The sequence below is a fragment of the Ovis canadensis genome, chromosome 1 (assembly GCF_042477335.2).
Source record: "Ovis canadensis isolate MfBH-ARS-UI-01 breed Bighorn chromosome 1, ARS-UI_OviCan_v2, whole genome shotgun sequence".
In the NCBI taxonomy this organism is placed as follows: Eukaryota; Metazoa; Chordata; class Mammalia; order Artiodactyla; family Bovidae; genus Ovis; species Ovis canadensis.
Genome location: NC_091245.1, coordinates 192,395,460 through 192,413,349, shown reverse-complemented (window position 1 = coordinate 192,413,349; position 17,890 = coordinate 192,395,460). Strand labels below are relative to the sequence as shown.

Here is a 17,890-nt window from a genome sequence, read left to right as displayed (position 1 = left end):
ATTCTGAAAGAGATGGGAATACCAGAACACCTGACCTGCCTCCTGAGAAATCTGTATGCAGGTCAGGAAGCAACAGTTAGAACTGGACATGGAATAACAGACTGGTTCCAAATAGGAAAAGGAGTATGTCAAGGCTGTATAATGTCACCTTGCTTATTTAACTTATATGCAGAGTACATCATGAGAAACACTGGGCTGGAGGAAGCACAAGCTGGAATCAAGATCGCCAGGAGAAATATCAATAACCTCAGATATGCAGATGACACCACCCTTATGGCAGAAAGTGAAGAGGAACTGAAGCGCCTCTTGATGAAAGTGAAAGTGGAGAGTGAAAACGTTGGCTTAAAGCTCAACATTCAGAAAACTAAGATCATGGCATCTGGTCCCATCACTTCATGGCAAATAGATGGGGAAACAGTGGCTGACTTTTTGGAGGGGGAGCTCCAAAATCACTGCAGATGGTGATTGCAGCCACGAAATTAAAAGATGCTTACTCCTTGGAAGGAAAGTTATGACGAACCTAGATAGCATATTAAAAAGCACACATTACTTTGTCAACAAAGGTCCATCTAGTCAAGGCTATGGTTTTTCCAGTAGTCATGTATGGATGTGAGAGTTGGATCATAAAGAAAGCTGAGCTCCGAAGAATTGATGCTTTTGAACCGTGGTGTTGGAGAAGACTCTTGAGAGTCCCCTGGACTGCAAGGAGATTCAACCCATCCTTCCTAAAGGAGATCAGTCCTGGGTATTCATTGGAAGGAGTGATGTTGAAGCTGAAACTCCAATACTTTGGCCACCTGATGCGAAGAACTGACTCATTTGAAAAGACCCTGATGCTGGGAAAGATTGAGGGTGGGAGGAGACAGGGACGACAGAAGATGAGATGGTTGGATGGCGTCACTGACTCAATGGACATGAGTTTGGGTAAACTCCGGGAGTCGGTGATGGACAGGGAGGCCTGGTGTGCTGCAGTTCATGGCATCACAAAGAGTCAGACACGACTGAGCAACTGAACTGAACTGAATATAGGAGCACCTAAATACATAAATACTAACAGGAGACTTTAGCACCAAACTCACAACAATGGACAGATCTTGTAGACAGAAAGTCAGTGAGGCAACAGAGATCCTAAATGATACAACAGGATAGTTAGCCTGAACTGATACTTTCAGAACATTACACATTCTTTTCAAGTGCAACACTCTCTAGGCTTGACCAGATACCAGGGCACACACACAAAAAAAGCCTGAACAAATTTAAATGGTAAAGAGGGTAGAAATTATTTCAAGAATCTTTCTGACTACACAGCATGAAACAAAAATCAACCACAGAAGAAATGAGAAAAAAACAATTACATGGACTTTACACACAATCATCCCAAATCTGTGGGATGCTGCAAAAGGGGTTCTTGGAGGGAAGTTCATAGCAATATAAGCCTCCTCAAAATCTCAAGCAGCAGAACCTACTACTTATAAGAATTAGAAAAAAGAACAAACAAAGCCTAAGCCAGCAGAAGGAAATAAAGATCTGAGAGGAAAAATATGAAACGGATTAAAAAACAATAGATAAAATCAGTGAAACCAAGACTTGGTTAGACAAAAGTGACAAACCTCTGGCCTGGATTATTAAGAAGGAAAGAGCCCAAGTAAGAAATAAAAAAGGAGAAATAACAACTAATACAGCAGAAATACAAAACCCATAGGACAATATTATAAACTCTATGCTAACAAACTTGCCAACCTAGAAGAGATGGAAATACACAGCTCTTCAAAACTGGATTAAGAAGAGACAGATAATGTAAACAGGCACTAGAAGTGAAAGAGAATCTGTGATTAAAAAAAAAGACACAACAAAAACCTCCCAACAAACAAAGCTTAAGGACCATGTGGTTTTACAGGTGAATCCAACCAGACATGTAAAGAAAAACTTAACACAGATCCTTCTCAAATTCTTCCAAAAGGCTGAAGAGGAGGGACACTCAAAGACGTTTTATGAAGCCACCATCACACTGACACCAAAACCAGACAAGGATACCAGAAAAGAAAACTACAGGTCAATACCTTTGACAAATATAGATGCAAAATTTCTAAACATATTAGCAGACCCAATTCAACAAACATAAAACAGATCATACACCATGACCAAGTTAGATTCACTTCAAGATCACAAGGATGGTACAATATATGAAATCAACATGATACACCACATTGACAAAGAACAGTCACATGATCATCTCAATAGGTGCAGAAAAAGAGCAATGGTGGAAAACTGAAAGCCTTCCTGCTAAAATCTGCAACAAGACAAGGATGCCAACTCTCATCGCTTCTATTCAACATAGCATTGGAAATCAGACAAGAGAAAGAAAAGGTATCCAAACTGGAAGGGAAGAGGTAAAACTGTCATTTTATGCACATGCACACATGCATGCTAAGCCTCTTCAGTCATGTCTGACACTTTGTGAGCCCATGGAGTGCAGCCACCAGGCTCCTCTGTCCATTCTCCAGGCAAGAATACTGGAGCGCGTTGCCATGTCCTCCTTCAGGGGATCTTCCCAACCCAGGGATCGAACCTGAGTCTCTTACATCTCCTGCATTGGGAGGCAGATTTCTTTACCACTAGCACCACCTGGGAGAAGGCAATGGCACCCCACTCCAATACTCTTGCCTGGAGAATCCCATGGATGGAGGAGCCTGGTGGGCTGCAGTCCATGGGGTCGCTAGGAGTCGGACACGACTGAGCGACTTCACTTTCACTTTTCACTTTCATGCACTGGAGAAGGAAATGGCAACCCACTCCAGTGTTCTTGCCTGGAGAATCCCAGGGACAGGGAGCCTGGTGGGCTGCCGTCTATGGGGTCACAGAGAGTCAGACACGACTGAAGTGACCTAGCAGCAGCAGCAGCATACACACATACACACACCTATAACTTAATCACTTTTCCGTACAGCAGAAATTAACACAACACTGTAAATCAACTATATCTCAATAAAAAGCTAACACAAAAGCAGCTTTATTGAGCTCCACAGGACGCTAACCTAGATCATTCCTTTATTAACTCAAGACTATCAGTGAGAAAGCTCGCAGTTTTTCAGCTGCTGCAGTTGTATTTGTAAGACTGCTAAGTGTGTTATGTGTTCAGATAAGTCTGGAAGACATGACAGAACCATGTACTGAAAAGTCCACACTGAAAAGTCACAATAAACATTAGCACAACAAAGACTCCGCAAAGTCCTAAACAAATGTCTGATTCTGTTTACAGGATTCCTCCTTGAGCATAGAACACCTGTTTTTTGGCAGTATATTAAAAATATCAGTTGGGAAACAATTATCAGCTTCTAGGCATACTTCAATAAAAAGTAACCTTCTAGATTTTCATCCTAAAATTAGACTGCAAGCTATTTTTGTACATCTAGGTTTTATTTTGCTGACTTGGAAAAAGAAGCATTTTAGAGGAATCATTACCAATCAATAGGCTTACCTCCCGCTTCTAACTGAACTCCTGGAGTCAAGTGAAGAAATTCTGGTTTCATGCTTACTCGGGAGCCAGAAATAAAACCAACCACAAATTCAGAATGTTCTTCAGCCATTTTCACCTGAATGGAATGTAATAAGCAAATGACAAGACAGCAGTTAACCACACCAAATGTAAGAAACTTTGCTATCTTATAAATGTATTTTCTCATGTCATATTAAACTCATATCTAAACAGGTAATCTTAGATATGAATCTACATAACTTGCTCCACTAAGACCCTAAAATAACTCCTCCTATCCCCTTCTCCCATAAGCAAACACTAAAAACACTAAAAATCCTATACTATTTGCATCGAAAATCTAGTTGCTCCATTATTACCTATTTTTAATAATGTTTAGGGACCTACCTACTTCCAAAAAGGATATATCATACCCTAGAATACATTTATAATGATATAAAGCTACACTGAAGTCTTACTGCCCATCTGCATAGATATCCAAGGACAGCCACCACATAAAAACAGCTGTGCTATAAAGAGCTAGCTGAAGAAATCTTACCTCCACAGCTTTCCCTATACTTTAACACTGCCTCCACAATTTCTCTTCCATTACCTCACATCTTTAGGAGATTCCCTAGGTCTGCCTAACTTTCTTTTTCCCCCTGCCTAGCTTTCTAATTTGGTTCTTCCCTGAGGCCCAGACTTTCATTCTTGCTACTAAGTACTACCACCTACCAATAATCAATGTATTGTCCTTGAGCCAGATCCAGAATGCCAAACATTAACACTGACTCATGGACCCTCTGCTAAGATCACTGGGAAATCACAGACATTCATGGTCAAATCAAGGGTGGGGTTATTTAAAACCTGGCCCTAGGGCCATGTGAGTTTTTCACAGTTCCACAACCTTTGAAATATGAAAAATAAATTCCCATGTAAAAATGAAAATTTTATTAAAACTTCCTACTACTTTAAAAAGTAGTCTTTAAAATATATGCAAATCCATCTCATCTTTCTAGGTGACTATCCAACTATGAAACCTGCCCAGAGGAGAATGTGAAGAGGAACTTTATGACCGGATGATTCTCCATCTCTTATTTTGTTCTGGTGTGCAGGGGGTGGAGCTGGCTATGGTACATTAGAACATGTATGGTGCTGTAAGAACTTCCCTGGCGCCTCAGTCGGTAAAGAACCCACCTGCAATGTGGGAGACCTGGGTTTGATCCCTGGGTTGGGAAGATCCCCTGGAGAAGGGAATGGCAACCCACTCCCATTCTTGCCTGAGAATCCCCATGAACGTAGGAACCTGGCGGGCTGCAGTCCATGGGGCCGCAAAGAGTTGACCACGACTGAGCGACTAAGCACACACATGAGAATTTTTAATAATGGGGAGTTACTAGACGAAATACCGTGTCTGGACTCTAGTTAAGAGCTCTCCTATAGAACGCCAATCAATATCAAAGACTGAAAAAGACAACCCACTTCGTGGGCTGCTGTCGTGAGAATGTGCATCTTTGTGACTCAGGAAGATTCCAAGAAACTGGAAAAAAGCTCTCCAATTTCAGCTCATGGTGAGGTGGGAAACCTCTATCTTAAAGGCCAGGCACCTACAGACACACATGCTTGTTTGACCCAGTGTCTGTGTTCCAGTGTTTCTCTTGCAGCACCACTCATCTCTTTAGTGTCTGCTCTAAGACATAAAAGGCTACTAACCATCAGTGCATTCTAGCCAACTAGTATTAATGCACTGTCGCAGTAACAGCAGCTGATCTGTTGTTTTGGGCAGCAATTCCACAGACCCCAAATGAAGGTGTTTTCTTTCCCTGTAACATCTAGTGTCACAGTCCTGGCCTCTCTTGCCCCAGTCCCTCTCCTCTGTCACTTACTGCTGCCTCAGTGTAGCTCCCAGTAGCCAAGGTACCAGCAGAGCTCATTTCTGCAATAAGCAGGCATGCCCGGTGCAGCGGCAGGCCGACTTCTCCCAGGCCTTTCACAACTCCTGAGCCGGGCACGACATGAGCATTTACAAGATCTGCCCAGGAAGCTATTTTAAAGACCCCACCTAAGAAAGGGAAAAAAAGATGTTTGTCAATTTTCAAACAAAAACCTGTAACTTTTAACTCAACCAACCATCTACAATAAGAAATAATCTAGTAACATCTAATGAAACAGTGAAGCACTTCAAGAATTTTAGTAATTATCAGTGGACCTATTTGTGAAAAATGCATCTTTCCATCTGCTTAGCTAGTTGAGAAATAAGGAGAAAAAAATCTTGTAAGCTCTATACTTAGCAAAACTGGCTGTTTTTCTTTGCAGGCTGATGTTTGTGACCACCAGTAAGATTTATGCAACTGGAAAGGGACTCCAGTGAAGACAGGTGTATTGAGGTCAAAGACAGCAAATTGAAATTCCTCTGAAGATGACAGATTTTCACTCTGTAGGGATATCTCAGGAACTTACCATCTCTTAAATCTTCTTCCTGTTCCTTAGGTCTCACTAGCTCTTCAAATTTCAATAAAGCAATTGTATTCATTTTAAAGGCACAACAATAACTCAAGTAGATTTTTGAAAAAACTATATGCAAACTTGTAGAAAGCTTGTATAACTTTTTCAACCGTCAATATCTTAAGCATATGAAGTCATTACAAACAAAGCTATCCTTAAAGAAGTAGCTTAAGAATATGCATGTATTACTTTAAGGTTAAGTGAAAACAAAAAAGCATTACATATATACGACAGAAATTTGCATAGATGAATGGGTAAAAGAAGCATTTTTACTAATGCATGCTCTACTCTGAGTTCCTATTTAATACTTTTAAAAAATGATGTGTATCAACAGATCTTTTATTGCTAAAAATAAATCTTACCACTTTATACTACTTTTTCCTTATTTTCTGTATCTGCAACTTTCCTTCTCCAAAGATTCAGAACTGTGTTTTGTTCTTCCAGGGCCAACACCTGTCATTTTTGCCTGCCTAAAACCCATGTCCCTTTCTTCTGGCATCAGAACAGCCATTTTCTTTAGGAGAATTAACCCTGTACCTCAGGTTTCAAGAAGTTTATGTAAAGCTAATAGCCTCAGATCACCAGGAGCAAGGTGTATTACCCAAGTGAGTTAATAAACGTATTCTATACCCAGGCCTGAGTGATTGGTTTGGGGCAGGCATGAGGAATGTGCCTACCTGAGAAAGAAGAGAGAAGAAAGCAGAGCTGCGACTTGAGGAGAAGGTAAGCCTGAAAGATATCACTTGGGCGCCTAGATCCAATCACGCTTGACAGGCTGTTCTACTGCTGGACTTTGTCATGTGAGCCAATGCTTTTCCTTTTGTTCTTCAGCCAGTTTAGGCTGGATTTTGATTCTTGTTGGTTCCTGAATAATGCTTACCTTCATACTGCTTTTTTACTGTGTTTCCTATGTCCGCAAATTTCCGGTCTTCAAATATTAGAAACTCATGGCGTTTTGCCAGAGTGGTTAACTCCTTCATCACATCCAGAGTAAAATCATTCAAAATATCCACATGAGTCTTAAGCAAGCAGATTCTGGGTCCCAAAGCATCTGCTAGCTGCAGCAGCTCTCTGGACTCTGAAATATCAGCAGACAGACACAGATTGGTCTCCTTCTTTTGCATAAGCCTGAGAAGCTTCGATGCAACCGGGTGGATCCCAGGCAGCTCTGCACGTGCACCAAAACTTAGTTCTTTGGGTTCTTTCTTCACAGAAGGGAGAGAACCATTAGGACTGGCTGCCACAAAAACATTCTCCTGAATAAATCTCTTCACTCTCTCCACCATCTCAGCATTGATTTTTTTCTGTTGCTCAAGAATATCCAGCATTTTGGACAATGTACACACTGAGTGGAGACGAATCCCATGGGCCTGCAGCTTGTCCCTGCCTCCCTGCTCTCTGTCCAGCAGCACGATGGCATCAGTGACCTTCAAGCCTTCTTTCTGAAGAACCTCAGCAGTTTCCAAAACACTAGATCCGCTGGTGACAACATCTTCAATGATCAAACAGGTTTCTCCTGGATTAACAGCCCCTTCTATAAGCCGTTTAGTACCTGGAAAGGAAAAAATTATGTTGATTCCATTTTAAAATTATATATTTCAACCAACTCAAGATGTATCTATAGTATAAATTTGGTAATGTATTTATGAAAAGGTGGATAATCTAAATTATACTTTCTGATAATCCACTTTGGAAATATATTTTTAAAATTTCTGATGAATCTTCAATGTGCTATGATTTACTGTTTTGTTCAATGTCTCTATTTCAAAACTGTCAAAGTTACATATACAGAATATTTACAGTAAAACCAGCAAATTATTTAACTTTGTAAAACATCACAGTGTGTTTATGATCAAAATTTCAAATATGGGGTTTCTTTAGGCAAGATCACCTGGACTGGTGAAAGTTATTAAAGAATAGCACAATATCATCAATGAAATCATTCCTTTTTCCATTAACAATTTCTTTATTCAAGATCAGCAAAACAACTGGCCTTTTGAGTATACAAATTGAGGAGGGAAAATATTCAACAACCATTTAGATGAATCACTACATCCTTATGAATTATATAATGTAATGTGACTAAATATACTGGCCCACTTCAATCCCTACTACAAGACTATTTTCAGATAAAACTTACAAATTGTAAATAACTCAGGCTGTAGACTACAAAAACCTGTGTTTTTGGAGAAGCATTTTTGTGTTTTCCACCACCAAATTTGCCTTATTTTGATGCAGAATATATTTAGTGGGTGTTTTGCCCACTTTTAACTTTCCCACACGTACTATCTTTGTCTTTTCCCCTAACTCCTTTTCTTCCTTGAAGAACTGGCAAGTTTAACTTAGACCAGAACATAAAACTGTATTTATAGGTACATTTTAAAGTGAATGATCATATTCTAAGAAACCTTTTGAAGATACATAATAAGGAAATAGAAATAATAGTTTCCTTATGGGAGAAATTCATATAGATAAAACACTGTGCCACTCTACAGCAAAAATATTATTCTAGTTTTTTATAATGTTGAATAAACTAAAACTAGATAAGAGTATAACAAATCTCCACAAATACAGCAACGTGCCACCTAATAACTCATGGGCAATCTTGTTTCAGCTATAATTCCAATCCTACCACCCCCCAATAATTTTTAGAAGCAAATCTCAGACATCATATGATTTCATCATAAAAATTTTTGGAACACATTGGTAAAAAGGACTCATCAAAAAAAGCAACAAAACAGAAATAATTCCAAAAATATTAATTCTTAGTGTAATAAAATATGAAGTCAGTCCCAACACTTTTAGACTGATGTAGCTTTACGACTGAGCAACTTCACTTTCCCTTTTCACTTTCCTGCATTGGAGAAGGAAATGGCAACCCACTCCAGTGTTCTTGCCTGGAGAATCCCAGGGACAGGGGAGCCTGATGGGCTGCCGTCTATGGGGTCGAACAGAGTCGAACACGACTGAAGTGACTTAGCAGCAGCTTTAAAACATGTTTGAAATACCCACCTGATAACCTACTGCCATGAAGCCATTAAAAAACAAAAATTTCTATTTAGAATTCCATGCGGCATTTACATTGCCCCTCCTTTTTTTCGCCATGCTTCATGGCTTGTAGGATCTTACTTCCCCAACCAGGCCTCCTACAGTGGAAATGCAGAGTCCTAACCACTGGGCCACCAAGGAACTCCTTTACATTGCTTTAAGGGAATAGTTTTATTCATGTAATTTAAACATAGTACACTGGGAAAGTATGTGCTCTAAAAGCATTCTGCTGATGAGGAAAGTGCTGGTAAAAATGTTGGGTTTCATAAATTTGGTGCACAAAGCACTTTTTTTTAACTGCCTAGTTAACATAAAGCATTTTATCCCCAGACTCTAAAGGAAAGGGAGTTGCTTTATAACAACAGTTAACACACTCCAAGGCCATAACAACTTAAAGGACTTATGAGGAATATTCAAGGTGATCATCAACCTCAGTGCCTAGAAGAACAAATTCTAAAAGTGTCAGGTTAAAAAAAATAATAATAAATTTAAAAAAAAATAAATAAAAGTGTCAGGTTACAAATCAACTTAATGCTATACTATTTTTACTTTACCATAATCCTTTGTTTCCTTCCTTCTGATAAGCATTGGAATTTGGTGGGTTGAACAGATAACTGTAGCCAATGGTAGAGCTGTATAAGGTACTCCACACACAGTGTCAAAATTGATCTCTGCATTTTGGGCAGTTTGAAATAAAATTTCTGCAACCTGTTAAAGAAAAAGAACAACATATGAATGATCTAGTATTACTACTTTTAAAGCTGTGTATAAATCGTGTAATAACATGATAGTCAGAACCTAGCAAAGGAAAGTCTCAAACTTGGGGCAGAAAAATATAGATGCCTTGTTAAATTATCCTCTCCACAAATCCCAGTGTACAAAAAAAATATAAAAACACACGAATTAATCTGCTTGGCTAGACTCAGGGCTGCTTCAAGGGCAACATGGAATGTGTCAGGAAAGGCTATGATATTGACCTTGAGACTAAGCATGACACTCAGGCTTCACAGCTGTCCTCAGTAATTCACTATGCTTGAGTATCTAAACCCATCAGTTTTATTTTCCCAACACAAGTTTTCACTTAAGAAGTTTTACAGGAGAAATTAAGAAAACAATCACATCAGGACTTGTCTGGTGAATGAGCGGCTAAGACTTGGTGCTCCCAACACAGGGGACCCAGGTTCTATTCCTGGTTGGGGAACTAGATCCCACAAAGTCAAAGTGAAGTGGCTCAGTTGTGTCCAACTCTTTGCGACCCCACGGATTGTAGCCTACCAGGCTTCTCCGTCCATGTGATTTTCCAGGCAAGAGTACTGGAGTGGGGTGCCATTTTCTTCTCCAGGGAGATCCCACATGCCACAACTAAACACCCTGCATGCTATATCTAAAGATTCCACAGGCCGCAACAAAGGTCAAAGGTCCCATGTGCCACAACTGAGACCCAGTGCAGTCACATAAATAAATACAAATATTTAAAAAGAAAACTGCATTATGAAGAACAGAACACCTACAAATAAATTTAACCAAGGAAGTGAAAGACTTGCACACTAAATATATTAGATTTTAAAAAACCTGAAGGTGGCATAAGTAAATGGAAGAATATTCCAGGCTCATGGACCAGAATTAAAATGTTAAAATGTCCATGCTATCCAAAGCAATACACAAACTCAATACAATTTCTATATAATTACAATGGCACTTTTCACAGAAACGGAACAATCCTAACATTTGTACGGAACTATAGAAGACCCAGGATAGCCAAAACAATCTTGAAAAAGAACAAAACTAGAGGCATCATGCTCCTTGATTTCAGACTATATTACAAAGTAATAGTAATCAAAACAATATGGTATTGGCATAAACACACACACACACAGGTCAACAGAATAGAAAGCCCAGAAATAAAGCTACACATGTATGTTCAATTAATACACATTAAAGGAGCCAAGGATATAAAAAGGGAAAAGGACAGTCTCTTCAACAAACAGGTTTGGGGCACACTAGACTACTATCTTACACCATACATAAGCATTAACTCAGAATGGATTAATGACTTGACTGTTAAGACATGAACTCATAAAATTCCTAGGAAAAAACAAGTGGTAAGTTCCTTGACATCGGTCTTAGCAATGATTTTTTGGATTTGACACCCAAAGCAAAGGCAACAAAACCAAAAATAAACAAGTGGGAAAGTGGTTCAAGACTGCAGAGTAGAATATCCTGAACTCACCTCCTCTCATTGACACAACAATTCTATAGCTCACTGTGAACAATTCCCTCTAAATGAACCTGAGAACTAGCAGAACAGCTACATCACAACAAAGGATAAAAAGGCCAATTGAGATAGGTAGAAGAGTTAGACACAGTCCCCTCAAAACTCCATCCCCACTTCAGCAACCCATAAGCAACAGGGAGCTCACAAAAACCAAACTTCCCCGACGCCCTACATCAGTCACCCTAACCTGCGAACCCGCACCAGACAGATGAGCACTCAACACACTTGGCTTTGAACACCAACAGAGTTTAGATCCAGGAAAACCAGATGGATGCAGGGAATGGAGATTTGCTCTTAAACGGATTGTGAGCAGACTCACTCACCCTGGGACCCAGCTAAAGGGCAGCAGCTTGAAAAGAGCCCAGATCATATAGGGAGTAAATTCATTTGGTAATCTTGAAAACTCTGCCGGAATGTCACCGCTGGAGCCCTCTCCAGGTATGGAAGCACTAGCAGGCATCATTTTTACACACTTGCTAGTGCCTTCCCCACACGCCTCTGCCCAGCACCCCCGAGGCAGCAGGGGAATGCACCATTTCCCCATGCTTGTACAACAGCATAACAGCCCCCATCTCCACCACAGCAGCCACAGCAATGTGGACACGCACCAAAGCCAGCAGGCATATGCAGCCCAAACAGGGGACACTACTGGAGTGTGTACTCTGGTTGCAAAGGGAGATTTCATTCCTGGGCTCCACAGGTGTGAAACAGTAGAATACATAGTTTGAGAAATAACCAAGAACTACAGCAAGGTTAAGGGGTAAGTAAGGTTCATTTCCAACGTGGGGCCACCCCCATCAAGACTGGAAGAAATGACTGTTTCACCTAACACATGGAAACAAACACAGAGTCAAGCAAATTGAGGAAACAGAGATATGTCCGAAACAACAGAAAAAGATAAAGCTCCCAGAAAAAATCTTAATGAAAAAGGTAAGTAATTCACCTGATAAAGAACTTAAAGTAATGGTCATAAAGATGCTCACCAAAATAGGAAAAAGAATAGATGAACTTGAAAAAGAGAAAATGCAAAAATATACCAAAGAAAAATCAAAGAGCTGAAGAATACAATAACTTATCTGAAAAACACACTAAAGGGGTTCAAAAACAGACTAGATAAAGCAGAAAGACTGGTAATCTGGAAGACAGGGCAGTGGAACTCACCCAAACAGGGCAGCAATAAACAAAACACCAGAATTTTAAAAAGCAAGAACAGTCTAGGAGACCAAGGGAATAATATTGAGAATAATGGCTTCCAGTTTAAGATAGTGGAGGAGGAGGATGTGCACTCATCTCCTGTGAGGACACCCAAATTGTAACTAGCTGTTGAACAATCACTGACAGGACACTGGAACCCACCAAAGAAAGATACCCCACGTGCAAAGACAAAGAAGAAGCTGCAGTAAGAAATCCCATCCCCGCCAGGTGGGTGATCCACAGACTAGACAACAAGATGCCAAAAAGTTATCCCACTGTTATGAAGCTTCCGAACGCCACTTCAGGCTTCCCAGCCTGGGGATCTGACAAAGGGACTGATACCCCCAGGGAATCTGGCCTCACAGGCCAGTGGGATTTGATGACAGGACTTCCACAGGACTAGGGGAAGCATGGACTCCTGTCTTGGAGGGCACGAACAAAATCCTGCATGAGCAAAGACCCAGAAGAGGAGGAGTGATCCCACTGCAGACTGAACCAAACTACCTGACAGCATTGCAAGGCCTCCTGTGGAGCCAGCAGGGGCTCAACACAGGGACAGGGGCGCCAGTCTGGGAGGGTCCCCCTTGGTGGTCGTCATTAACCATACCAGCTGAGCTATTTGAAATCCTAAAAGAAGATGCTGTGAAAGTGCTGCACTCAATATGCCAGCAAACTTGGAAAACTCAGCAGTGGCCACAGGACTGGAAATGGTCAGTTTTCATTCCAATCCCAAAGAAGGGCAATGATAAAGAATGTTCAAACTACCGCACAATTGCACTCATCTCACACGCTAGTAAAGTAATGCTCAAAATTCTCCAAGCTAGGTTTCAACGCTACATGAACCAAGAACTTCTAGATGGTCAAGCTGGATTTAGAAAAGGCAGAGGAACCAGAGATCAAATAGCCAACATCTGCTGGAACACCGAAAAAGCCAAGAGAGTTCCAGAAAAACATCTACTTCTTCATTGACTACACTAAAGCCTTTGACCGTGTGGATCATGACAAACTGGGGAAAACTCTCAAAGAGATGGGAATATCTGCCTTCTGCGAAACCTGTATGCAGGTCAAGAAACAACAGTTAGAACTAGACATGGAACAACAGACTGGTTCCAAATTGGAAAAGGAGAATGTCAAGGCTGTATATTGTCACCCTGCTTATTTAACTTACATGCAGAGTACATCATGCGAAATGCCAGGCTGGAGGAAGCACAAGCTGGAATCAAGATTGCTGGGAGAAATATCAATAACCTCAGATACGCAGATGACACCACTCTTATGGCAGAAAAGAACTAAAAAACCTCTTGATGAAAGTGAAAGAAGAGAGTGAAAAAGTTGGCTTAAAATTCAACATTCAAGAAACTAAGGTCATGGCATCTGGTCCCATCACTTCATGGCAAATAGATGGGGAAACAATGGAAACAGTGACAGACTTAATTTTGTTGGGCTCCAAAATCACTGCAGATGGTGACTGCAGCCATGAAATTAAAAGATGCTTGCTTGTTGGAAGAAAAGCTATGAGCAACCTAGACAGCATATTAAAAAGCAGACGTTACTTTGCTGACAAAGGCCCGTATAGTTAAAGCTATGGCTTTTCCAGGAGTCATGTATGGATGTGAGAGTTGGACCACACAGAAGGCTGAGCGCCGAAGAATTGATGCTTTTGGACTGTGGTGCTGGAGAAGGCTGAGAGTCCCTTGGACTGCAAGGAGATCCAACCAGTCGATCCTAAAGGAGATCAGTCCTGAACATTCATTGGAAGGACTGATGCTGAAGCTCCAATACTCTGGCCACGTGATTCAAAGAGCCAACTCATTGGGAAAAAACCCTAATGCTGGGCAAGATTGAAGGCAGGAGGAGAAGGGGATGACAGAGGATGCGATGGTTAGATGGCATCACTGACTCAATGGACATGAGTTTGAGCAAGCTCCAGGAAATGGTGAAGGACAGGGAAGCCTGGTGTGCTGCAGTCCAAGGGGTCACAGAGAGTAAGACATGATTGAGCAACTACACAGTGATGGGCAGACAGAAGCAGCAAGAAGCAGCACAGTCCCACAGTGGCTAGAGGAGAAAACATGTCACGGAGAGTTAATCACGATGAAAAAGTAAAAAGTTATGTCCCAGATGAAGGGACAAGATAAAACCCCAGAAAAACAACTAAATGAAGTGGAGATAGGCAGCCTTCCAGAAAAAGAATTCAGAATAATGATAGTGAAGATGATCCAGGATCGCTGGAAAACAGTGGAGAAAATGTAAGAATACCAAAGAACAGACAGATGAAAAATACACTCGAAGGAATCAGCAGCAGAATAAGGCAGAGGAATGAATAAATGATCTGGAAGACAGAATAATGGAAATCACTGCTGTAGAACAGAATATAGAAAAAAGAAATGAAGACATTGTAAGAGACCTCCGGGATAACATTAAACAACCAACATTTGCATTATAGGGGTCCTAGAAGGAGAAGAGAGAAAGGACCTGAGAAATATCTGGAGAGATAACAGCTGAAAACTTCCCTAAATTGTGAAAGGAAATAGTCAACCAAGTCCAAGAAGCACAGAATCCCAGACAGGATAAACCCAGGGAGGAACACTCCCAGACACATAGTAATCAAACTGACAAAAATTAAAGACAAAGAGAAAATATTAAAAGTAATGAGGAAAAAACAGCAAATAACATACAAGGGAACTCCTATCAGGCTATCAGATGATTTTTCAACAGAAACCCTCCAAGCCAGAAAGGAATGTCACAGCACATTTACAGTGATGAAAGGAAGAACCTACAGCCAAGAACACTCTACCCAGCAAGTCTCTCATTCAGATTTGATGGAGAAACCAAAACCTTTCCAGACAAACAGAAGTTAACAGAATTCAGGACCACCAAACCAGCTTTACAACAAATGTTAAAGGAACTTCTCTAGGCAGCAAACACAAGAGAAGGAAAAGACCTACAGAACATAAACCCAAGATAATTAAGAAAATGGTAATATGATCATACACACCGTTTAATTACCTTAAATGTAAATGGATTAAGTGCACCAACCAAAGACATAAACTGGCTGTGCTGATGAAAACAAATGCATGTATGTACTTCCACTTACCACATGACTCTGCCTGACCCCCCAAATTGTGTCTAATTGTTTTATATTGTTAACTTAATCATGTTCCCGTGTAATTATCTTCTATTTTTGGTCTGGCTATTGATTATGAAAACTGATAAAACTTTTACTATTATGATTATGTAATTATTACTTGCTATGGTTTTTCCTGTGGTCATGTATAGATGTGAGAGTTGGACTGTGAAGAAGGCTGAGCGCCAAAGAATTGATGCTTTTGAACTGTGGTGTTGGAGAAGACTCTTGAGAGTCCCTTGGACTGCAAGGAGATCCAACCAGTCCATTCTGAAGGAGATCAACCCTGGGATTTCTTTGAAGGAATGATGCTAAAGCTGAAGCTCCAGTACTTTGGCCACCTCATGCGAAGAGTTGACTCATTGGAAAAGACTCTGATGCTGGGAGGGATTGGGGGCAGGAGGAGAAGGGGACAACCAATGATGAGATGGCTGGATGGCATCACGGACTCGATGGACGTGAGTCTGAGTGAACTCCGGGAGATGGTGATGGACAGGGAGGCCTGGCGTGCTGCGATTCATGGGGTTGCAAAGAGCAGGACATGACTGAGCGACTGAACTGAACTGAATACTATTCGATCACGACTGGTCAACAGAAAAAATAACAGAACTCTATATCACCAAACCTACAATTAATAGAGAAACCGATAATCACTTTTCAAAATCCAGATGCATATCAGAATTATCTTGAAACTTTTTGAAAAATACAAATGCCCAGGTATTGCTTTTTTTTCTCCAGAGCTCCAGGTATGTTGAAAATAGATTTGTCCCCTTTCCCAGGATATGAGCTCATTCGAGTCTCATCTTTGATAATTAAGAGTAGCTAGGGACTTCCCTGGCAGTCCAGTGGCTAAGACTTCACCTTCCAATGCAAAGGGTGCAGGTTCAATTCCTGGTGGGCGAGTTAATAATCCCACCACCAAAAATCCAAAACATAAAACAGAAACAATATTGTAACAAATTCAAGAGACTTTAAAAAATGGTCCAAATAAAGTTAAGAAAAAAAAAAGAGTAGGTCACTCATCCCTCTCTTAAGGAGGACTTCATGCATGAAAGCGAAACAATTGTCAACGGTTAGGTGATTCTTTTATCTCTTTCTATACACATGGAATTTGCTCACCTGATATTTTAAAATTCTGCTTCAGTCCCACACCCCATTATTCAGAATGCCCATCATACTAAAAGAGCTGAAAGAATTCCAAAGGACATATAACTTTAGGTGGGAAAACACTGCAACGCTTATTTTAATACCAATGATCAGTTTTTAGACATCAAGACCTAACAGATTCTAATTCCAAGGAGTTCCAAGCTCCCTAGAAGTCCTCCTGACTCCTGTCTTGACTGGTCTTAATTAACATAGTCCTCTCCTACCCAGAGGCTTGGATACACAAGGATTTCCTTTTCTCCCTGCTCTCAGCCCAGGGCCTCTGCCAGGGAGTTTTCACCACTTGTGCCACAAAGGGTGAGCCCAGATGCTTACTGTTTAGAGCTCTTCCTTTGCCCTTCTTGGATGTGACTAAGAAAAAAAAAAAACTAGGGAGGAGACATCCCAGTGAGTGGATGTTTCTCATTTAGACTGAAAAATATCTCCAACCCAATAAACAAACCCTTCACAAACTACCAATCAGAAAAACTGCTAGCCATTGCCAAGCACATAGTAGGCACCTGTCCAATACTGGAAGAAATGAATGAATGAATCTAAAGAAAAAATTATGAGAACATTCACATTACACACTATATATATAACAACTGTAAATACATATGTACCCAACATAGGAGCACCTCAATATATGACAAGTATTAACCGCCATGAAAGGAGAAATCAACAGTTACACAATAATAGTGGGGGACTTTAACACCCCATTTACATCAATAGAGATGGTCCAGACAGAAAATCAATAAGGAAACTCATTGGACCAGACTGATTTAATTGATATTTATAAGAACATCCCATCCAAAATACAAATTCTCAAGTGCACATGGAACATTCTCCAGGATTTATCACATGCTGGACCACAAAGCAAGCCACAGTAAGTTAAAGAAACCTGAAATCATATCAAGCATCTTTTCCCATCACAATACTATGAGATTAGAAACACACTAGACAAAAAAACTGTAAAACACACAAACATGTGGAAGCTAAACAATATGTTACTAAACAACTCACTGAAGAAATCAAAGAATAAATGAACAAAAACACAGACTTCCCTGGTGTTCTGACGGTTAGGAATCCGCCTGCCAGTGCAGGGACATGGGCTGACCCCTGGTCT

The 17,890-nt window shown here is 40.5% G+C and overlaps 1 protein-coding gene and 1 long non-coding RNA gene across 3 annotated transcripts in view; one reads left to right on the top strand and one right to left on the bottom strand.

Annotated features, from left to right (window-relative positions):
• Positions 1–6,700, top strand: part of LOC138421765 (uncharacterized) — a 42,525-nt gene extending 35,825 nt beyond the window's left edge. The window contains exons 2-3 of one of the 2 annotated variants that reach the window (XR_011249626.1): positions 4,492–5,043; positions 6,612–6,700. This is a non-coding gene — a long non-coding RNA (uncharacterized lncRNA). Of the gene's footprint in view, positions 1–4,491; positions 5,049–6,611 lie in introns of both variants that reach the window. The other variant, XR_011249629.1, reaches the window with a different exon arrangement.
• UMPS (uridine monophosphate synthetase) overlaps positions 1–17,890 on the bottom strand; it is a 45,754-nt gene that overhangs the window by 17,489 nt on the left and 10,375 nt on the right. The window contains exons 2-5 of the mRNA XM_069556114.1: positions 9,580–9,733; positions 6,858–7,529; positions 5,359–5,534; positions 3,479–3,593 (exon numbers count right to left, since the gene is read on the bottom strand). Coding sequence (XP_069412215.1) covers positions 3,479–3,593; positions 5,359–5,534; positions 6,858–7,529; positions 9,580–9,733 — 1,117 coding nt within the window. The remainder of the gene's footprint in view (positions 1–3,478; positions 3,594–5,358; positions 5,535–6,857; positions 7,530–9,579; positions 9,734–17,890) is intronic.